The 24,360-nt window shown below is 41.7% G+C and overlaps 1 protein-coding gene across 1 annotated transcript in view; it reads left to right on the top strand.

The window, feature by feature from the left end:
* Positions 1–1,312: 1,312 nt before the first annotated feature.
* Positions 1,313–24,360, top strand: part of LOC110160604 (glutathione hydrolase-like YwrD proenzyme) — a 30,956-nt gene continuing 7,908 nt past the window's right edge. The window contains 10 exon segments of the mRNA XM_020925279.2: positions 1,313–1,505; positions 3,034–3,187; positions 3,579–3,732; positions 8,372–8,578; positions 13,656–13,808; positions 16,261–16,348; positions 17,924–18,095; positions 21,611–21,731; positions 21,733–21,768; positions 23,441–23,611. Coding sequence (XP_020780938.2) covers positions 1,406–1,505; positions 3,034–3,187; positions 3,579–3,732; positions 8,372–8,578; positions 13,656–13,808; positions 16,261–16,348; positions 17,924–18,095; positions 21,611–21,731; positions 21,733–21,768; positions 23,441–23,611 — 1,356 coding nt within the window. The 5' untranslated portion in view covers positions 1,313–1,405.

Below are 24,360 nucleotides of genomic sequence, written 5' to 3' on the forward strand. Positions count from 1 at the left end.
CCAACTTTGTACTAGTAGTTTAATCTATCTGACCTGCTTAGAGACGGCGGGGGTTGTGGTGTAACACATCCCTGTCTCACACACCCATTGAAATATTTTTGGAAATGCTATATATCACTAATGCTTTCTAGGCTTGCCTGAGTTGCAAAAGCAGTGGTAGAATGTAATGAAGTAAAAGTAGTAAAGCACTGTACTTAGTGAAAAATGGAGGAGTCTGTACTTTACTTCAGTACATTTTAAAGACAATACTTTTTACTTTTACTTCACTACATTTGAAAGCAAGTATCTACTCTACTGCATTTTGAACAGGACTGAAAATTAAAAGTGTTTTTATTATTGTCTGAGACCTGCTGAAAAGACAGACAGGTAAAATTTTTAAGCAAATAAATAAAATAAAGACAGCTACAAAACAAGACAAAAACAAAACCATTGATTCCATTGTTTCTATTCAACAACATTCAGCACAAATCTGATCTCATCTCTACATTTGAAGTTTAGATCTGCATGAAATACTCTTTAAGTACATTTTTAAAGTGGTACTAAAACACTTTTGTTCATGTGATACTTTTACTTGAGTATTTTTGCTCCAGTATTTGTAAACTACTTAAGTAACAAAATTGAGTACTTCTTCCACCACTAAATCTGGTCTGCTTTTTTACAGACAATGGGTTGAAGTGTTTAAGGTAGGGAGACCAGACATCTATTTGCCCGGGACAGTCCCAGTTTTGAGACCTGTGTCCCTTGTCCCAGCAGATTTATCTAAAACCATTGATTTATCCCAATTTTATACAAGAAATGTCCCAGGTGTCCCTATTTTTTTTGTCCAATTTGAAATCTGCCAACAGTAAAGAGAGGCATAAATTTGTTTGGGTAAAATACAAAAAAAAAAAACTGCTTAAAAATGACTAGAAAATGTTACTATACTGTTTGTCATGAATAAATCATGAATGGGCTGAGTGCGTAACACTTTCCCTTAATTATGCACTCGTTTCACAATTTATTACCAACCAACCCAAATCAGGAGTGTCCCAGTCCCTTGTCCATGGTGGGTGTAACCATACAGTCTATTGGTGTAACCCATCCCTGCCTCACACCATCTACATATTTTTGGAAATGCGAAATACTATATATCCTAACACTATATCATCAGAGCCTAAAGCTTTCTAGACTTGGCTGCGTTACAAAAATAACAGCAAGAAGTGAACTCACTTTACCCATCCATGCCATCTGTGATCCTCTGCTTTCCATTTCAGGCACACTCAATCCACCCCAGAGCGATCCACCTGCAGTTTAAAGTCTACATTTAGCGGGCTGCAAGGCTTCATGCCCAGCACATGCCCACACAACATGCAGCTGCTCTAGTTTTGCACTTTGACTACTTTATGCGTGTTTAAAGCGCCACATCATGTCGGATCGGTTGTGTTTCTCGTCTCGCCGCTCGCCTGTGGTCACGTTGAGCGCGTGCGTGGCGTCCAGTCAGACTTTAGCCACGAGCGCAGGACTGGGTGAGTGACAGGCGGGCTGTTTCCATGGTGACCAGGTGAACGAAGCTAGACGAACTTAGCGCTAAATGCTAAAAGTTTGTATTTATGAATAATTCCGCTCTTTGCTAACTTAATAGATTGGTTATTACATGTAGTGAAGTCTAAAACAGAAGGGGAAAAAAAATGAACAAATGAGATTAAAATGAATGAAGGACAGAGGTTGCAGCGGTTGTTGACGTAAAAATGTTAAAGCTAATGTTAGCTAGTCTTGAAAACAAGCTAAACTAACAACAATAGTATACACTAAAAGAAAGTTTACATAACTAGGGTAATAGTATGTAGTAAGTAAGTAAATAATAAACCATAATTTACCCTATACTAAATTACAATAACATACTTATGCATGACTATTGGTGGGTTTCAGATGACGTCACAGCATTCTACAGGCCAATGTTATTTAATACAGATGGGGGCTATTGAATGAATATTGTTCACCTGCAGATTTTTGTTGAAAAATTGGTCAGTGATAAAAAATGATCAGCTTCCATATTTGGAACATTTACTTTTCCGATATTTCTTGGTAAAGTACTATATAATTAATAGGAAAATCAGTCTCTTTCCCCCCATCTGAGAGTCTGACATTTTATTTGTCATGAAATATTCAAAAAGTAAAGTCACAAATGTTGAACCTGATCATTATTACTGACAATTAGACACATGAACCTTTTGTATTATGACCAAAATCTATATTTCAACAATATTTATTTTACCTGCCTCCCCATCTGTGTTAAATATTATTAGCCCGTAGAATGTAGTGATGTCATCTGAAATCCAGCAATTGAAAGACATAAACATGCATGTGCAGATCTGTTTTGCCATGCAGCTGTTCAACAAATTTCCCTGCACAATCTGATGCAAATAAGGGGAAAACAATGCATTCTGTTGTGAAGCTTCTTCCTATATTTACATTTTAAGGTGGGCCAAAAATAGACTATAATTAAAGCATGTATTTAGATTTCTGACATTTGATGTTTTTAGAATTAGACCTGGACAAACTTTATTGATCCACAAGGGAAATTATTTAGACAAACGTTCAAATGATCCACATGGCACTGAAACACACACATGATTCCTTACTCTGAGTGAGGTTGCATCTCCACAAACCTGACTCTTTTTTGATCTGGAGGAGGGCCCACTAAAGCTTATCCAAAAACTTCCACAATATAACATAAACTATTACTACTATTACTATGCCATACTATACACCTCCATTGAGAATATTTCAAAGTATGGTTTATCTTTCAATTTGCCTTCAATGGAATTGTGAAGATGACATGTCACTTCCAGAAAGTTACATACTATCACTTCAAATAAAACATTTTAATTTTGTTTTATAGTATGTTTTATGAGCTCATGTCACACACTAACATTCCAGCTAAGGGTAATTCTCAATGTCCTTTTGCTTAAAACATAACACTGTAAAGCGATACCAATTACCAACAAGAGAATATAATATTGTGTTGTGTGTTTATAATCGTGTTGTATGCAGACATCCTGAGGCAGGGGGGGAACGCTGCAGATGCAGCGGTTGCCGTGGCAGCAGCTCTGGCGGTGACTGAGCCCTGCAGCACTGGGCTTGGAGGCGATGCCTTCTGCCTGTTCTATAACGCACACACAAAAGAGATACAGGGGCTAAATGGGAGGTATGGACCGTGGTCTACTGTACAGTGTTAGTCTAAGATTACCATCAGACATTTCTGAATACTGCACCACCCTCTGATACTGTGTGAAGAGAGAGAGAAAGAGAGAGTATAATTGCTTCTAAAACTTCCCAAGCAATCCCAAGCAACTGGTGGTGGTCCGCCACCTGCTTATCTCATTGAGATGTTGTTTTATCTCCTTGAATGTTCCATAGTGTGGCATTAAACTGATTTATTTTGCATGTATTCAGTTACAGTTGTTTTTGGCTAAAAAATACTTAACCTGTCACCCACTTGCATCCATGGAGATAGACTAGTTTACCTCACTGTAGCATTTCTCAGTTTGAGCTCTTAATATCCACTGACCAAAGTCCCCTCTCTCTCTCCCGGTCAGTGGCCGTGCAGCTGAGGCCCAGTCCTTGGATTTCATGGAGGGGCGTGGCTTCACTGCAGATGCCCCTCCCCCGCCCTTTGACGCACTGAATGTGACTGTCCCTGGAGCTCCGGCCTGTTGGTGTGACACACTGCAACTGTTTGGCAGCCACAAGGTTAGAATCTTGGCATTGTTGTCGAGAAAGTTCCTCAGTATGGCATTAAAATATGTCTTTCTTGCATGTATCCATTTATAGGAATATAAATGAATACATGGAAGAAAGCAAGTTTTTATATTGCTAAAAAATACTTAGAAAGACATGCATTCTTACTTTGAGCGAGCTCGCCTCTCCACTAGGGATGGGCATGATTAGTCGATTAATCGACAATTAATCATTAAGAATTTCATCGATTACGTAAATTTTAATCGACAAACCGAATGTAGGTTGCTGTGCGTAGCGTGACCAAACGGGTCCGTACAAGTAGCTCTCTGCACTCAGAAGGAGCGAGACACAAACAATCAGTCCGCCTGCAACGTACCGAAGTGCATATGCGTATTTAACGATGACTTGTACAAGAAATTCCACGCTTTCCGTTGCGTTCGGGAGAAGTGTGAGTCCATGTGCACAGTGAACAAAGCAGGAACACATGTTTCGGTGTCCAGTGGGAAAAAGCTTTACCAGGTGAGAGTTGCGCAATGTCGATGACGAGTCCCCACCTCCCAGCTCCCGTACGGTGCCCTGGTTTTGACAAACGCAAATATGGTCACACTAACCTGTATTCCACTGAGTCATGTCTTTTAATCCAACAGAAATTGACCGCATCAGGGCACAAGAGCTGTAGTTTTATCTTCGCTGAGTTTATGCAAATTAGCCATGCGGTTTCTGTGAGCTCAGCCCGAAGGAGCGACGTGGGGCCGTCCTCACGTGGGCCCACCACCCGCAGGAGGATCCATATGGGGCCGGTGCAGAGAGATCTGGGCAGCAGTCGACGGCGGGGGCCTCGGTGACCGGATCTCCGGACATGGAGACTAGCTCTGGGGACATGGAATGTCACCTCGCTGGGGGGTAAGGAGCCTGAGCTTGTGCGGGAGGTTGAGCGTTACCGACTAGATATAGTCGGCCTCACCTCCACGCACAGTTTGGGCTCTGGAACCCAACTCCTTGAGAGGGGCTGGACTCTCCATTTCTCTGGCGTTGGCCGCGGGGGAGCGGCGGCGGGCTGGTGTGGGCCTGCTCATTGCCCCACAGCTCAGTCGCTGTGTGTTGGAGTTCACCCCGGTGAACGAGAGGGTCGCGTCCCTGCGCCTTCGGGTCGGGGACAGGTCTCTCACTGTGGTGTCGGCCTACGGGCCGAACAGCAGTGCAGAGTACCCGGCCTTCTTGGAGTCCTTGGGAGGGGTACTAGACAGTGCACCGACCGGGGACTCCGTTGTTCTCCTGGGGGACTTCAACGCCCACGTGGGCAACGACAGTGACACTTGGAGAGGGGTGATTGGGAGGAACGGCCTCCCCGATCTGAACCCGAGTGGTGTTTTGTTATTGGACTTCTGTGCTAGTCACAGTTTGTCCATAACAAACACCATGTTCGAGCACAAGGGTGTCCATAAGTGCACGTGGCACCAGGACACCCTAGGCCGGAGGTCGATGATCGACTTTGTCGTCGTGTCATCTGATCTCCGGCCGCGTGTCTTGGACACTCGGGTGAAGAGAGGGGGCTGAGCTGTCAACTGATCACCACCTGGTCGTGAGTTGGGTTCGCTGGTGGAGGAGGAAGCCGGAAAGACCTGGCAGGCCCAAGCGTGTAGTGAGGGTCTGTTGGGAACGTCTGGCGGAGCCCTCTGTCAGAGGGACCTTCAACTCGCACCTCCGGGAGGACTTCTCCCGGATTCCGGGGGAGGCTGGAGATATGGAGTCCGAGTGGGCTTCATTCTCGGCCTCTATTGTCAATGCAGCTGCTCGGAGCTGTGGGCGTAAGGTCTGTGGTGCCTGTCGCGGCGGCAACCCCAGAACCCGGTGGTGGACACCGGAAGTAAGGGATGCTGTCAAGCTGAAGAAGGAGTCCTATCGGGCCTTGCTGGCTCGGGGGACTCCTGAGGCAGCTGACAGGTACCGGCGGGCCAAGCGTGCTGCAGCCCGTGTGGTCGCGGAGGCAAAAACTCGGAGCTGGGAGGAGTTCGGGGAGGCCATGGAGAAGGACTATCGGACGGCCTCAAAGAGATTCTGGCAAACCGTCCGGCGCCTCAGGAGGGGGAAGCAGTTCTTCACCAACACTGTTTACAGTGCGGGGGGAGAGCTGTTGACCTCGACTGGGGACGTTGTCCGGCGGTGGAAGGAATACTTTGAGGATCTCCTCAATCCCACCGTCACGTCCTCCGAGGAGGAGGCCGAGGCTGGGGACTCGGAGGCGGACTCATCCATCACCCTGGCCGAAGTCACTGAGGTGGTTGGCAAGCTCCTTGGTGGCAAGGCTCCGGGGTTGGATGAGATCCGTCCTGAGTACCTGAAGTCTCTGGATGTTGTGGGGCTGTCTTGGCTGACACGCCTCTTCAACATCGCGTGGCGGTCGGGGACAGTACCTCTGGACTGGCAAACCGGGGTGGTGGTCCCTCTGTATAAGAAGGGGGACCGGAGGGTGTGTTCCAACTATAGGGGGATCACACTTCTCAGCCTTCCCGGTAAGGTCTATGCCAGGGTACTGGAGAGGAGAATCCGGCCGATAGTCGAACCTCGGATTCAGGAGGAGCAGTGTGGTTTTCGTCCTGGCCGTGGAACACTGGACCAGCTCTACACTCTCCATAGGGTGCTCGAGGGTTCATGGGAGTTTGCCCAACCAGTCCACATGTGTTTTGTGGATCTGGAGAAGGCATTCGACCGTGTCCCTCGTGGTGTCCTGTGGGGGGTGCTCTGGGAGTATGGGGTCCGGGGCCCTTTGCTAAGGGCTGTCCGGTCCCTGTATGACCGGAGCAGGAGCTGTGTTCGCATTGCCGGCAGTAAGTCAGACCTGTTCCCGGTGCATGTTGGACTCCGCCAGGGCTGCCCTTTGTCACCGGTTCTGTTCATTGTATTTATGGACAGAATTTCTAGGCGCAGTCAGGGGCCGGAGGGGGTCCGGTTTGGGGACCACAGGATTTCATCTCTGCTGTTTGCGGACGATGTTGTCCTGTTGGCTTCATCGAACCAGGACCTGCAATGTGCACTGGGGCGGTTTGCAGCCGAGTGTGAAGCGGCTGGGATGAGGATCAGCTCTTCCAAGTCCGAGGCCATGGTTCTCGACCGGAAAAAGGTGGCTTGCCCTCTCCGGGTGGGTGGGGAGTCTTTGCCTCAAGTGGAGGAGTTCAAGTATCTCGGGGTCTTGTTCACGAGTGAGGGAAGGACGGAACGTGAGATTGACAGGCGGATCGGTGCAGCTTCGGCAGTGATGCGGTCGCTGTATCGGACCGTTGTGGTGAAGAGGGAGCTGAGTCGAAAGGCGAAGCTCTCGATTTACCGGTCAGTCTTCGTTCCTACTCTCACCTATGGTCATGAGCTCTGGGTAGTGACCGAAAGGACGAGATCGCGGATACAAGCGCTCGAAATGAGTTTCCTCCGCAGGGTGGCTGGGCGCTCCCTTAGAGATAGGGTGAGGAGCTCAGTCACACGGGAGGAGCTCGGAGTAGAGCCGCTGCTCCTCCACGTCGAGAGGAGCCAGTTGAGGTGGCTCGGGCATCTGTTCCGGATGCCTCCTGGGCGCCTCCCTCGGGAGGTGTTCCGGGCATGTCCCGCCGGGAGGAGGCCCCGGGGAAGACCCAGGACACGCTGGAGGGACTATGTCTCTCGGCTGGCCTGGGAACGCCTCGGGGTCCCCCTGGAGGAGCTGGAGGACGTGTCTGGGGTGAAGGAAGTCTGGGAGTCCCTGCTTAGGCTGCTCCCCCCGCGACCCGGCCCCGGATAAGCGGACGAAAATGGATGGATGGATGGATGGTTTCTGTGAGAGTTGCGCATAACTGAATTAAACACATTATAATGTCAAACGGATTGATGTGGCTCTAGAGTCGTTACGGTTTATATGTCGTAAAGTTGAATTTATTTATGCAGATTAGTAGTGCAGATAGTAATAATAATGATGATCATTTTAATAGAAAAACGTTAATGATTAATCGATAATCGATCGTTAATTCTTCCGACGATCGATTAAGAAAATTTCATCGAATGCCCATCCCTACTCTCCACCGATCTGACCAGCACTTTGTGCCGCCACAGCCCTATTTCTATAGGGATAGCTTATTGAAAATGCCGTAATGTGCAACTTACATTACTTTACAAAGATATGAGTCTGATCACCGGTGAATGTCCCTGACTTCAGTGAGGTGTGATTGACAGGTGGATTAGCCAATCAGGGTCCGTCCATGTTAATCTGACGTGAGGGAGATGTGATTTTGTTTGAATGAAGAATGACCAAGTAACTCTTTTGTTTCACATGTTTCACTGAAAAAAACAAAACAAATCTGATTGGACAAGGAATTCACTGATATTGAAAGTTTTGGTGGATGTCTGATATCGGCTTCTAAGATATCAGTTATGTTTATGTGTTAATGTGATAATATATGTCCATTTTACCATTTGTGAATATTTCCCAAACCCTACCGAGCCAGTCCTTTCGTGTTGGTAGGGTAGGATTAAATCATTTCCTAATTTATTACTGGAAATCAAAGCAATATTATCAGACCAATCACAGTCTCATTCCCCACACCCCACATCCCCTCTCAGTGCGTCTCTTCCTCTTCCTCTGGTGTTTCCGGTGAGCTCATAGTTTCACATGTGTTTCCTCTGGTAGCTGCCCGTCCAGGACGTGCTGAGGAGGGCTGTGGAGCTGGCTGAGGGGGGGTTTCCTGTGGCAGAGGTGACTGCGCATCACTGGGGTCTCTGGGTCTCGGAGCTTCAGAAGGCCGGGAGAGGCTTGGATCCAGACCTGCTCATCCAGGGAAGAGCACCAAAGTCTGGGCAAGTCTTCAGGAACCCAGCCCTCGCCCAAACTCTGAGGGTAATACATGAATTTAAAGGTGCACAATGTAGCTTTTTGGTTGGGGCTCTGTCACCTGCTTGTTTCTATGGAGATGTCATTGCTCTGCATGGAATGTTCCAGATTATGACATTAAACAGCTCTGCCTTACATTTATTCAATTACAGATGGTTTAATAGCTCTAAAATACCTAGAAAAACAGACATTCTGAGTGTGAGCGAGATTGCCTCACCACAGATGTGACCTGTAACTTGGTCTGCTTAGGTCTCCATGAAGATAGGAAGGTTTAATGCCATACTGTGAAACATTCTAGACAAAGCAATAACATCTCCACAGAGAAAAGCATTTGATGGACCCTCCACCGAGAAAGTTACCTATCATATTTATTTGTCTGTTAAAACTAGGGATGTCAAAAGTGCCATATTTTCGGACTATAAGTGGCACCAGCCAAAAAATGCGTAATTGAAGAAGAAATAAACAAATATAAGTTGCACCGGACTATAAGTCGCACTTTTTGGGGGAAATTTATTTTATAAACCATACCAGGGACAGACTTTTCATGCCGAAAGTCAAGTTCTAGTAAAAACAATAGAACAGAGAACAACAGGCTGTTAACATCACATATGAACAGTTCTTCAGAGAACTATAGCATAAACAACAGAACAGAACAAGTTTACCAAACTCTCCATCTCACTCCAAATTACTAAATCCATTCAATTCTTCATCCTCGGTGTCACTTTTGAGCAACTCCACGACCTCCGGAGGTAAACAGAGCGCTGCTTCCTCTTCTGTGTAGCTGTTGTCAGACTCAGCATCAGTTTCCAGTTACAATTATTCGGGCCTTTCTGAATCCCGACAGGATGGTTTCAGTGTCACTGAAGTCCAGGCTTTGTCCATCCATCCAGTGACTTCCAGGAAAGTTGCATGGTGCATCCTCCCAGTGTCACAAGATTCTCGCTCACTCCAAACTTTCTTTCTGCTGCTTGATTACCATTTTCAGCTGCAGATTTCACGACTTGCAGTTTGTAATCTGCAAAATATAATTTTCCTTTTGAGGGCATTTGTGCTTAGTTTTCTCAGTCGTCTTTATAAGTTTTGTTTAAATGTTCAATTGTCAGTTGTACAGAAGTAATGGTGCGATTGACTGACATGATGCAGACAGGACAGAGGCTCTTTCAGCAGGAGACATGCGCAGTAGAGTGAAGTGACAGTGGTACAGGAGGAACAGGAGCAGCAGATACTCACACAAGACTAGAGCCTCTTGGTGCTGTCACTGTGAAAATTTTAATATATAAAGTCGCACCGGAGTATAAGTCACAGGAAACACCCAAACCATGAAAAAAGTGCAACTTATAGTTCAAAAAATACACTACTGAAAATACTAATCGATACTAAAACTAGTGTAGAAACTAGATACTTATTTGAACCGGTATAGATACTGAAAAAGTCACATTCGCAAGACAGAAATGATCTGGAGCTGTATCAGAACAAGTATAAGAGCACATAGACAAGTATACACCCATGGACCATTATGGAACCTACCTGGACCACTGAGGGATTACACACACACAATAGAAAAGAAAGTACTATGATTTTATATTGAAAATCACATTCTAGTCAGCTAATCATTTTATTTAGATTAGAATAATTTATATGGAACAACAGCAGAAAGTTAGTGAATGAGTGAGTTAACTGAAGATTTGGTATTTTTGGTATTTACTTATTTGTGAAAGGCAGATTAAACTCATGATTCACACATTTAATCTGTCTTTATATGAATACATTGTTTCCTAGTACTTTTTTCGGCATAAATAGTAGTTTTTGCATGAACTCCCCAGTCCTGCTGCAGGTGTAGTCTTGTAACATCACCCTGGAGTTGTTGAATCTGAAAGCTCAAGAAAAAAAATAGAAAAAGGATTTAAACAACACATTTTCAGAAGCTTGCGATCAATACAAGTGTTCACGGTCGACTCGTCTATATGAGTTTCATTTTCAACAAAAAGGTGAGAGGGACTAACTGAAGATTAAATTGTTTGGAGAGCTTTTCCCACACCCCCTTTTTAGTCGAGCATGAGTAGGTATTCACTAAACTAGATATGTAACTCAACTAGTCCTGCTCTGTCAGGTATAGTTCAGTTCCATAGGTTTCCATTGTTGTTTTTCTTTCCTATCACCCCTCTTCCTTTCCTCTTTCCTGCTCCTCCCATCCTCCTCCTCTGTACATTTTCCTCTTCTGTTTTAGTTCATTGTCTTCACAGCTATAAGTCCTTCCCTTTCACAAATTTTCTTGTCATCCCTCCATCCTTCTCGCCATCCCTCTCGCCGTCCTTCTCAGATACCTTTGCTCCTCATGAGGCGTGGGTTTACACAGACCACCCTTCCTACTGCTACAAATAGAAAGCCTAGATTCATTGTCTCAAATAGGAGTGGTGCAAAGGAACAAGACATTCAAATATGTTAAAATAGTCACCCCACAGTCTATTGCTTCCTTCTCCTAATTCCTAGCATAACTCCGTCCACCAAAGCGAATTTAACATGGACTGAGCATTTAAGTAGTACTATTATGCAAAATGTATTTTTCAGGCCTTTTAACCATGTTATAGTTGTGTCCCCTTCTCCTTTATCCTCTGAAGTTGTATTTAGTATGATTCCTGCATGTTTGAGTAATCTTTATTCTCCTGTATTTAAGGCCACTGAGACGTACTTATTTTGTTGTCCAATTTTCTTTTTTTTATTGGTACATGTAGGTCTGTCAACAGAAATTTGGGGGCCCGGAGCAAGAAAGCTTACATGGGTCCTCCTTTAATACAAAGTAAGAGAAAGAGGGTCAATTTTTGGGCCCCTCAGACCCTGCGATACATGTAGAAATGAGGAATGTAATTTTGACACAAAAAAAAAACCCTAAAAATAAATCTGTTGCTTGATCTACAGCTACAGTATGTAAGAGGGGCCAACTGGGAGTAAGGGTGAAACTTCTGTCCAGCAAACAGAATTTTCTTTTGCTATTTATATTGTCCTAACTAAGCAAAGTTGAAGAGGAATGACCCCTTTCTTGTTTAAAGCTCTGAGTCACAGTGTGTCTCTTTATGTCTCCTCACATGTCCCTGTGTTTTCAGTTTTAATTTAAATCTTTCTCTCCTCTGGTGCCCCTGATTGTTATAATTCAAGTTATGGAAAGTAAACAAGAGAGTCTGCTACCTGCTTGTCTCCATGGAGATGCTATTTCTTTCCCAGGAATGTTCCATGGTATGACATATTAAACATATCCATCTGGCATTTATTCATTACGGCTGTTTTTGTTGCTCATTAATACAATAATTCCTTCTGTAAACAGAGGCGACTCTCCACAGATCTGAATTGTAATGTTGCGTTGTGCTGTAACCTGCCTCCTTCATGATAAATAGATTTAATCTATGCCATGGAACATTCTAGACAAAGCAATAACATTTTCATGGAGACAAGCAGGTGGCGGACCCTCCACTAGATATGTTACGCAGTGCACCTTTAAGTCCACCTGTCTGTTTTTAATAAGACAGAATACGATTGCATCAAAAATTTTCATTGATCAATATGGGGAAAATTTTCCAATATTGCCCAGCCCTAGTGTAAACTTGTTTTTCATAGTAATAAATCTCACTGTATTCTCATCAGACATCACAGGACCACTGTAGTCCTGTGTGTGTGCGCAGGGTGGAGTGTTTGCTTTCTCTCTGTCATATTTTAAGTATTTATTGATTGATGATTCCTTGAAGCTAGCTACTCATTTACCTTAATCATTACTCTGGTCCAGCATAATGATGATAAACTCTTTCATAACTTGGTCTATTTTTACTACTTGATAAAGGGACCTAACAAACCTATTTTAAGCCACAGATTGTAAGTATATATGGCCATGAGCTCAGAATGATTCATTTCTGGTTCATCTTTGGTGACTGTTCTGTGTGTCCCACTCAAAATCCGACTGCGCCAAGACAAAGTGCAGTACTGCACGTCATGAAGGAACCCCCACTGAGATTACACACTTTTTATGACATCATTCAAAATGATCATATGTTTTGGGTGTATATTGTAAAATACACTACTGTGAGCTTTGAACAATAGTTGAGAAATAGAATTATAGTCCATATATATGCATAAATCACCAAATAAAATGTTAACTGCTGTAGCTCGAGAGTTGAAGAGAAGAGGCATGACTCTGGAGTTTTAATGCAGATATTTATTGACCATCAGTACAGACCCAACACCTGGAGACATAGACAATAAAGGCGAGTGGAGACATAGACGACAATTACTGTATTAACTTATCATTCAGTATATGATATCTGGAACAATATATTTTGGAGTTTTATCATGTGCATGTTTGTGTTGCAGTAGTGGGCAGGTTTCTGTTCTTCTTTAGGCAATACGGTAAGATCTGAGTTGTAGAGGGTTGAAAAATTTACGTTCTAAAATAATTATGTGTTCATTCTGCTATTTATTTGTTGTAGCTCAAAGAGTTTACTGGGGTCTTGCTTTATTTTTTCTTGTGTCAGTGGCATAAAGTAGTTTCAGTGTTATGGATTACGGATTATGAATTCCTTATATTTCTCTTAAGCATTATGTTGTTCTTCAAAATCCCTTATTATGACAGACCTACCCATAGCACATTATGGTAGTACTGTTCATTCCAGTCTAGTGCAGTCCAGTTTGACTATGCTTCTGTTGTAGGGAGTATTATACCTCTGATGATGTAGGCCTCGAGCAGTCCAGGCTAGTCTGGCTATGCTTCAGTTGTAGGGAGTATTATACCTCTGATGACATAGGCCTAGTGCAGTCCAGTTTAATCTGGCTATACTTCTGTTGTAGGGAGTATTGTACCTCTGATGATGTAGGCCTAGTGCAGTCCAGTCTAGTCTGGCTATGCTTCTGTTGTAGGGAGTATTATACTTGTGATGATCTATGCCTAGTGCAGTCCATTCTGGCTATACTTCTGTTGTAGTTAGTATTATACCTCTGATGATGTAGGCCAATATAACAAGGGCTGAGCTGGCAGTGAGATCCCTCGGTACGGCAAAGTAATTGTATATTACCCATTCATATTGTGCCTGTTGTTTTGTAGGAGTTGGGGGAGGGCGGTAAACCTGCGTTCTATGAAGGCAGAGTGGCCAAAGCCATCGTGGACGTGATCAGAGAAAATGGAGGAGTCATGACTGAGGACGACCTGAAGCGCCACAGCAGTGAAGTCATCTGTCCAATCAGCATCCAGTACAAGGTCAGTGTGTAGTTACTATAGTGAAACAAGCACATACCGTAGTTTCCAGACTATAAGCCGCTACATTTTTCTCACACTTTGAACCCTGCAGCTTATACAATGATGTGGCTAATATATGGACGGGTTATTTGTTTATGAACACAGCGAATGCGTGCACACCCTGAGTGTAGAAAGCGCCACTGTCTGTGCAGGTAACATGAAGTTGCAACGCGAGCTAGTGATCTTGTCAGGACTAAAACAGCTGATGTTAAATGAACATTAGTGAGTGGAATATGTCTTAATGACCCGTATGTGTTAAATGCAGGTGAGTGCATAAGTGACAAGAAGAAACATCTCAAACTTCAGTAGCAGGACATCCACTCATTCCTGATCGATACACCTATCCCCGCCCCTGGGAGAGCCTGAAATCTGCTAAAATCCTACAAGACACTGACATGATACGAGATAGGACAGCAGCTCTTTCTGCAGGAGACATGCATGTCTGATAATCCCTCTGTAGATTCTTACGAGCTAAGGCCTCCAGGGGGGTGCACGAGCGAGACAAACAGGTGGAAGAGATGATGTGCTGAGGAAGATGCTCGTTTGATTGTGTTTTGAGCAGATATTTTATGCTTCATACACACACCCTCCTCATGGAAAACACACAAAAAAATGCAGAGGATGCAGTTTTTAAGTTCAAGGCGATTGATGTGACTGTGGAAGAAGGAAATCGAGCTGCTGCACGTGAGCTCGACATCAATGAGTCGATGGTGAGACATTGGCGACGGCAGCATAACGAACTGACTCATTGCAAAAAGATGACAAAAGCTTTTATAGGCGATAAAAACAGATGGCCCCAACTTGAAAACGTTCTTGAAGACATGGACACCTGTGGCTTATAGACAAGTATGGTCTATATATGTACAATTTTTTATTTATTTTTTTTTATATTCAGATGCGCTTAATAGTCTGGAAAATACGGTACATATTTGAATCATTTTATCTTAATTTGATCTCTTCTCCCAGGAATTCACACTAGTGTATAGGCATGGTCTCTTGGTGTTTTTTGTTTGCTTTTGATTTGACTTCATTTGAATTTAAAAGTGCACTTTGTAACTTTTTAGCTGCAGCTCCATCACCTGCTTGGATATGGATTTGTCATCACTTTGCCTGGAATGTTCTACAGTATGACATTAACAGCTCTTACTTTACTTTTATTATTTTACAGGTGGCTTTATAGCTCAAAATTACCTAGGAAAACCAACACTTACACAGGTTTAATGATATACTGTGAAACATTCCAGACAAAGTAATAACATCCAAGACAAGCAGGAGACGGACCCTCCACCAGAAAAGTTGCGCAATGCAACTTATACTGTATTTGGACCTCTTCATCATAATCATCTATTGGTGGTTTTCTGTTTCTAGAATTTGATGATGAGGGGCAAGAGTCACATTTTCCTTTTGATTACATTGTACTTCGCCATGAAATACCCAAAAAAGTAAATTCACAATGTGCTGATGTAATTTCCATTAGTGACGTGGCTTAAAAACTCACTGTATTATAACAAAATCTGAACTATAAAACTATTTTAGCTATTAAATAACACTGATCTATAGAATGTTGTGATGTCGTTTGAAACCCAGCAGTAGACCCTGAAGTGGCTTAATATTTAATTAAGCCACTTCAGAGTCCAAGGTATATCAGCTGATTGAAAATATTAGATACATTACAATTTTTTCAATAACACATCTTGCGATAAAAATCTGTCTAGTCATTCATAGGGTGAGCAGATTTTCAGAATTCAAAACTGGGACACACTGGGGTTAGGATAGTTGGTATAAATAAAATTGAGAAAAGAGCGTGAAACATTGTCCTTTTTCAACATATTTTGTGGGTCAATTGTAACTTTTTTTTGTTTCTTATAGTAATTTTTAAGCTCAATTTTCAGTATTTTAGCTACACAAATGAATATTTTCTCCTCTTTACTGTTGGTGGGTGTCAAAGTGGTCAAAATAGAGACAACGGGCACATTTCTTGTATAAAACCGGGACAAATAACTGGTTGTTGATAAATCTGCTGGGACAGAGGACACAGGGTTCAAAACTGGGACTGTTGAGAATAAATAGGAACATCTTGTCACCCCAGTCCTAACACTTCACTAACAAGGTTTAAATGTGACAGAAAGTGAGGTAACAACAAGGCTAAGTTAGTGATAGTGGTGACTGGCATGTTGATAATCCAATGTAGTATGTAATTACAAAATTATTTTCATGTCAGGTGCATAATGTGGTTAAACATACATTTTTGAAAATAATTGTCTCAAAAAGCAACGCAGCACTGTGAAAAGTCTCGACAAACAAAGAAATCAGCTGTTAAGTGACACCACTAATTAACAAGCCTGTAGTCTCCTGTGTCAGTGGTAAACACGGTGAAATGTACTTCATGTGGACATGTGTACTGTGTGTCCAGGGCGTGACTCTGTGGGAGCCTCCTCCGAACGGGCAGGGCCTGTCCGCTCTGCTGCTGCTCAACATCCTGGACAACTTCCCCCTCAAAGGTTTGACAAAGGGCAAAGGGCAACATTTGTTTTTAATCTCTAATAATAATCATGCATTGACTTTATATATGATACACTTAAAGGTCCTATAATCCAAAAATTCACTTACCGTATTTTTCGGACTAAAAGGCGCACCAGATTATACGGCGCAATATCAATAATGGTGAATTCTCTCATCTATTTTCATGCATAAGGAGCACCGGATTATAAGACGCATTAAGTGAAACAAAAGAGTCAGATAAATCAAACTTTATTCAACTCATTCACAATAACTCTCAGCATTGTTCAGTTGTAACACGCAAAATACAAAACAATACGCTCACTTTTTCAGTTTATTCCTCTTCCGCAAATCCATCAAATTCTCCATCTTCAATGTCTGAGTTTAACAGTTGGCCGATTTCAGCATCAAGCCTGGATCCCTCTCAGTCCGAGTCAGTCTTGTCATTGTTACTTCTCTGTTCATTGATGATTCCGGCCTTCATGAAAGCTTGGACGACACTTGAGACTGATCCTTAGCCCAGGCGTCCACCATCCATTGGCAGATCGCGGCATAACTTGCCTGACGTTGCCTCCCTGTCTTGGTGAATGTGTATTACTCCTCAAATCTCTTGACTATGGTAGCTGTATCCATCAACCGGTGCAGCTTCATAGTTTACCAAAGTCGTACTAAAACATTTTGACAAATTTTTGAACGCTGTGTGCCACATAAAATCTGTTCGACGTCAGTAAGCACAACCAGAATTAATACATAAAGTGCACTGGATTATAAAGCGCACTGTCGTTTTTTGAGAAAATGAAAGGATATTAAGTGCACCTTATACTCTCTTGTATCAGGTTATTCATCTTGTTTTCAGATTTATTATCTACTTACTAGTTCTGATACTGCTTCATTCCACTCTAGAAGTACCGGTAGTTTATTTTCAGATAACATGTCAAGTAAAACGATCTTGCTGCATGGACAGATAATTTCACTACTTTTAAGTCATTTTCTGATAAATTTAAATGTTTATATCTTACATTTTGGCCAAGCTTTTCTGCAGTGTGGAGTTGTGTCACACATGTTTCAGTAACCCTTGTTTATTAGTCTGTCTAAATCCCCAAAGCTCAATATTTTCTGTTCCACTTTGTGATGTCATGAAGTGGTAATTTTCAAGTTAAAAGCTACCTTTTATCTTTTGTTCTGTAGTGATTGAACTCATCCGAATAATTCTAGTGAAGATGTATGAAGATGTGTGAGTTTAAAACCCAGTGGAGCATTCCCTGTATGTTGTACATGACATCACAAGGTGGAACAGAGTGTTTTTAGTTTGAGAGAAGAACTTAGTCTAAATGTGCAGGGTTTGTGTTTTAAACATGTGTGAAAGAAACAAAACACAACTCCAGGTTTGTTTGTGATGACGAATCAACATTATAGCATAGATCAAAAACAGCGCAAAATAAATATCTTCGTAAATTAGTATGGATTTTTATAATTTCTTGGCATTGAATATGTCTCATTATTATTTCTCAGCTGTCATTATGGTCTTTACCGGTTATAAAACTAATCTCTATTCCTGCTAACTCTAATGTTTACAGTTAAGGGCCATAACAGCGCAGACTACATCCACATTTTCACTGAGGCGGTGCGATTGGCCCAAACAGACGTGCTGTGTTACCTAGGCGACCCCGGTCATGTGACTGTCCCCGTCGACGCCCTATTGGACAAGAGCTACGGCCGCTTAAGAGCCCAGAGCATCAGCATGGACAGGTGAGTCGCGGTGCCAGGGAGGACCAGGCACCTTTTGTTTGCTTTAGATACCACTCCACACTGCAGCGTCACCCATGGCAAAGTTAACTCACTATAAACAAAACTCATGTTAATGCCCCACTTTGGAACATTTCAGCTATTATGTGTGGTTTTAGATACCATTCCACGCTGTCACTTCACACATGGTAACAAAAAATTCCCCCTCATTTGAAAGATGACACAACACAAATTTATTTTATTTTTAATCTGGTCTTTTTAAAGCCTTGCTGCATAACTTTTGAGCTAAAAATCTGATTAAAGTAATGTTTTAGTTTGGATGTTTTCATTTTTTTGAAATCATAGAAAAAACACATGACCTAATTGTGAGCAGGCTTGCATCTCCACAAACCTGACTCTTATTAGGCCTGGAAAAGGGCCTCTACCTGCTTATCTCCATGGAAATTGATTACACAATATGGCATAATTTACCTGTCTCCATGTAGAATGTGCTAAAGTATGGTTATTATGTGGTTATTTAGTTGTTAATGTTTGGTTCTTAAATTCATTATCTAATAAGAAAGCAGATTGAGCTGCTCACTTGTCAGATGTTTGGATTAAATCCAGTTGGTTTAAACCTCGACTCTCTGCAGCCAATTATGAGTCAGTGCTAGTGCAGTCTCTGCAGCTCATGGAGGGAATTCTGGAGGTTCTGAGCTTTCACAGGAGCGATGGCCTGTCCGTATACTGGGAACTCATCATACATGTCGTCTGTTCATTGGTTTAGCCTCTTGTTTATAGGCGCCTTTTTTGTCAAGGTTTATTTATTCACAAAGATATTCTAACAATGTTACACAACAGGTCTTCATAATTTTTAAGTTTTTCTCCCTAGAACCCCACACTCAACTTGTAAAAATGAGCCAGACAGGTATTAGAAATAGGCATTGATGAAATAAAACAATAAATAATGACAAAAGAAAATAAACCTAGTAGAAAAATTTATACAAATAAATTATATAAATAAAGTAAGTGCTAAAAAAAATTATAAATTAAATTTATGTAGTTGCAGTTGCTTCTATGGTTTGGAAATGAGCCAAAAATTGATTCCAGATTGTATAAAATGTTTTAACTGAGTCTTTTGTTGTGTACTTGATTTTCTCCAACTGAGTGTAGTACAAGGCGTCCCTGACCCAGAGCCCATATGCAGGCGGTTGTGGTTCCTCCCAGTTCAGTAGAATCCTCCTACGAGCCATTTTGAGGTCCTTTTCACCAGTCACGATATTGTATTTGATTTGTTAATTGCTATGACAACAGTGCTTAATGTTTTCTTCACTCTGACCCCACAAATATGAAGGTTAAAGCGCTGGCAACTCAACCCAAGTTCAGTTGTGATTGTAGTTCCCTTTTAAACCAGTAAGAGCACAGATTCCATACCATGTTTAATTTCACTACATCAGACTTCTATAGTGCTTTTTGGACTCTTTACAAACAGAAAACAGTGTAAAACATGATGGAAATGAGGGCAATGCCTGTTTGAACAGGTGATTTCAAGTTTTATAAGGAGTTTGTGACACGATATTAGCTCCAAAACACACAGTGCGTCTCTGTGGTGATGTTTTTCCATAATAGGCGTCTGGATGTGTCATGTGTTTATCCTCAGAGATACAGGGACAGGGACATGTGTGTGTTTATGTGCGTGTGTGTGTGCGTTTGCGTATGTGTATGTGCGTGTGATGGACTTTGGACCACAGCTCTTTATCTGCTCTTAAACAAACACAAACACAGCACAGACCTATAAAACTCACAATAATCCTCTGTTCACACACATTAGACTCACCACAGTTTAATACGAACTTTATAAGCTTGTTTTACTTTATGTGGACTTTATAAACTCGTAAAATTAAAAATCAGCATCTCTTTCCAGGCCTATTTAGATTTTAAATTGTGATATAGAGGAACAGATTTCAACTGTGCATTAAGCAAGATTATCAGATTAAAACTATTGTAAACATTATTTTTTTCTTATTGTTTAGTGTCTTTTATGAAATATCCTTATGCCCTAAATGACAGTTGTGATTGTACAGGTATTACAATCGCGACTCAACCTATGTTCCCAGTGCCTTAAAAGTCCTATATCACGTAAAACTGACTGTTGTCAGCTTTAAGACATGTTATAATGTTGTTACCTCCTCAAAAACACACCTGGAGTTGTGTTTTGTTTCTTTCACACATGTCTGAGTAACCATGAATTTAGTCTGTCTACTTCTCCAAACCTCAAAATGCTCTGTTCCATCTTGTGATGTCATGAAGTGGTACTTTTCAAGTTAACAGTTAACTTTTACCTTATGCTCAGTAGAGATAAGGACTTCCAGGCCTGAAGTGATGTAAATGATTCTAGTGAAGGTGCATGGAGTTTAAAAGACAGTGGAGCACTTCCTGTATCACCACATGACATCAGATGGAACAGAGTGTTTTCCAATTGGGAAAAGAGCACAGCCTGAGCAGGATATGTGTGTTAAACATGTATGAATGAAATAAAACACAACTCTGGGTATGTTTGCAATAAGGAAACATGACAACATAGGTCATGAGCTCTTTAGCCTGGAGATAGAGGACACATACATGTTTTTCTCATTCTTCAAACTTTATATGTGTCAAATAAGACATAATTGTATAAATATGTACAAAAAAAAAAAAAAAAGATTCTGGAGTGAATTCTGGAGGGATACGGACACACCATTCCTCATGTGAAAGGCGTGGCCTGTCCATATACCTCCAAAATTCACTCCAGAATTCACTCACCTCATGAGTGAACCTCCAGAATTCCCGCCCTGAGCTGCAGAGGCTGCACTAGCACTGACTCATGATTGGCTGCAGGGGCTGGGGTTGAAGGCATGGCCAGAGAGAGGCATTTTAGCTGAATTTACAGTGTGGATTTTATAGGAAATAAAAGAGAGTGGAGCAGGAAATGACAGATGAGGTTTACAGCTTCAGTTACCTGGAGACCACAATAGTTTGACCTTATGTCATATCACATAACATTTCCATGGAGACAAGCACATGATGGACCCCTGACAGAAAAGTTACACAATGCCTTTTAAAGTTTACTAAAGTTGAATTTTTGTTAGTGTTTTTGCTTCTATTATTACAAATGTGCACTGGAATATCCTCGTTGTAAATATTTAAAGGAACTGCATCTGGTTTTTACAGTCTTAAGACACAGAAAGCAGAACTAATTAATTGTAAGCTTCCTAATTTCCTAATCCAGGTCTGAAATCATCCAAATGATTTTAGTGAAAGTGTTATGGAGTTTAAAAACACAATGGAGCACTTTCTGTATTATCACATGACATCACAAGGTGGAACTCAGCCTAAATCAGGAGGGTTTGTGCATTAAACATGTGTGAAAGAAACAAAACACAACTCCTGATCTGTTTGTGATGAGGAAACTACATCAGAACATAGATCAGAAAATGGCGTAATATGAGCCCTTTAACACATTTTCATTTTATTATTTTTTTTTATTTGTCTGTTTTCAGGGTGATGGATGATGTCAAACCCGGGCTGGAGACAGGAAGTGACACGGTGTATTTCTGCGTGATTGACAGCGAGGGGAACGCCTGCTCCTTTGTCAACAGTAACTACATGGGTTTCGGCTCTGGTCCTCGTCCCAAAAGACTGTGGATTCACTCTGCAGGTCTGAAAATGTGAAAGCTCGTTATGTTATTATTATTGTCTTATTACATCAGCACTCAGAGTCTAATCAGGGAAACCAAACAAAGCTACGGGACGCTGTGTGTGCTCAGCTGTAGGTCAACTGTACAACTGGAGTCAAAAGGCCAGGGACGTCATTACAGCTTCAGAGCTCATTTTTCAGTGTGTGGAAAGAGTTAGGTTTACATTTGTGGTTATGATTTGCTAAAAATGTATTCAAATGTAGGTTGTATATGAAACAATTACAGATTTTGAGCTGAGTCAATTCTATATATTTGTTTATAGCCTTTTTTTGATTTGACACGTAGTTAACGGCATGAAGGACAGCATGGGGAAGAGACCGCGGGGAGAGACATTCATTCATTTTCCTATCTTGTGTTTTAAACAGTAACTCAGGGTAATTTATGTTGTGTGTTTGTAAAAGTGTAAGAGAGAGGGGAGAGACCAACGACCCACGATTTTAAGACATGCTGCAAGATAAAATGGTAAATGGTCATAGTTTTATATACCGTATTTTTCAAACTATAAGACTTAAAATCCTTTAATTTTCTCAAAAAATTTGCTATAATCCAGTGCACCTTATGTATTAATTCTGGTTGTGCTTACTGACCTCGAACCAATTTTATGTGGTACATGGTGCTCAAAAATCTGTCAAAATGTTTTATTACAACTTTGGTAAACTCTTGATGGATTGTCGGAGCATTACGGCTACCATGGTCAAAAGCCTCTCGGTGTAAAGCTCAATTTACAGTCTGTAGTCTGACAGAAACTGACCGCATCAGGGCAAAAGGAGCGAACTGTTTTTTCAGTGCTAACAGTTTATGCAAATGAGCCATGTGGTTTTAAGTTTCATTTCTGTAAAACATAAACAAAAGTGCGCAAAGCTGCATTAAACACATTATTACTTAATGTATATTTGAGTCTTCCTCGCGAGAAATAAAAAAAAATAACTTAAATTATTTGCCCACATTCACATTCATAATCCACATTCACCAAGACAGGGAAGCAATGCCATGGAGAGTTACACCACGATCTTCCAATGGATCGTGGACGCCTGGGTTAAGGATCAGTCTCAAGAGTTGTCTGTTTATTTTGCTTAATGTGCTTTATAATCCGGTGCAATTTATGTCTGAAAATACACCAGTGAATTCAACATTATTGATATTGCATTTTATAATTCGGTGCACCTTAGTCTGAAAAGTATGGTAGTGCTTTTCCACCTTTTTAAGGTTCAAAGTGCTTTACATCAAGAAACCACTCACTCATTCACACATTCACACCAGTGTACGCAGACACTGGGGTGAGTTCGGTTAAATGTCTTGGCCAAAGACATAAAAGTATTCATTTGTGGGAGCTGGAATCGCACCATTAAGCTGTTGGTCAGTGGATCTGAATGCTCTACAAATGATGTTAACGTCAAGAGTGGGATTTCAACCTCCAACCTTTGGATCAGTGAACAAACACCAACAGCTACTGGTGCCCTGAAACACTCCTAAAAACTGCAAATATGTTTTAGATTGAAAACTCAGATCACATGGACTTGAGACAAATGTTAGATTTTATGTTTAAAAAATGTTCATAATTTCCAAAGAAACATAAACAGTGAGGTGGTGTGCACATCTTTTCAGACTCCATGTTTTACTTTGTTTTCTCAGAATCGCGGTGCAAACTTCTCCCTGCTCCGAGGCCATCCAAACTGTATCTCTGAAGGAAAACGCCCGTACCACACCATCCTCTGTGCTCTGCTTACTCACTCAGACACTCAGGAGCTGCTCGCGGCGCTGGGGGTCATGGGAGCCTTCATGCAGCCTCAGGGACACGTGCAGGTACAAACTACTGGACCACACACTGTAAGCAATTGCTGTAAATTTACGGCCAATTTCCAACTGTAATATACTGTATTACTGTAAACAGTTTTATACTGTAATTTGCAATGCATTGTGGGCTGCTGAACGTGAAGCAACAGCACACATGCCTTCAACAGTATGTTAATGTAATAAATCCGAGTAAATCACAGTAAACTACATTATTTTTGAAATCTGGTGCGTGCTAAACTTGCGAGGGAAAGTTTTACTGCCAGTGCATCGGAGACATGCGTTGCAAGACGACCTGCTTCCTCTGCATCGGATTGTGCATCTACAAATAAAACGGTAAGTAAAAACTGTCTTTGCCAAGAGAATACAAGTAAAATCATGTTTGAAATCGAACTGTTGCTCAACAAGTTATCTAGTGAGTGAGTGTGTTATTGTAATTTATTTTTTGCATTTGATTTTGCTATGGTCAATTTAATATACTGCTCTTCCTTCGAACGAGTGACAAAAGCAGCTCAGTTAATGCTACACAGTCACGTTAGCATAACCAGGAGGGAAAGAGGTGCATGAATTAAAGCTAGAACATATTTACATCTAGCAGAGTGTATTAAGAGGTTATAATGAGTAAACTACAGTTGGTGGATGAGGAAATAGTGAAATGACAGAGAACAGAGATGCTGTGGTGAGTTTATTTTACTTTCTGTCGAGTCTGAATGAAATTTGTTAAACACTGAATTGAGGCAAGTTAGCTAACGTTAATCCTT

Source organism: Boleophthalmus pectinirostris, unplaced genomic scaffold, assembly GCF_026225935.1.
Source record: "Boleophthalmus pectinirostris isolate CB_2022bp ecotype Guang Dong unplaced genomic scaffold, ASM2622593v1 HiC_scaffold_7, whole genome shotgun sequence".
In the NCBI taxonomy this organism is placed as follows: domain Eukaryota; kingdom Metazoa; phylum Chordata; class Actinopteri; order Gobiiformes; family Gobiidae; genus Boleophthalmus; species Boleophthalmus pectinirostris.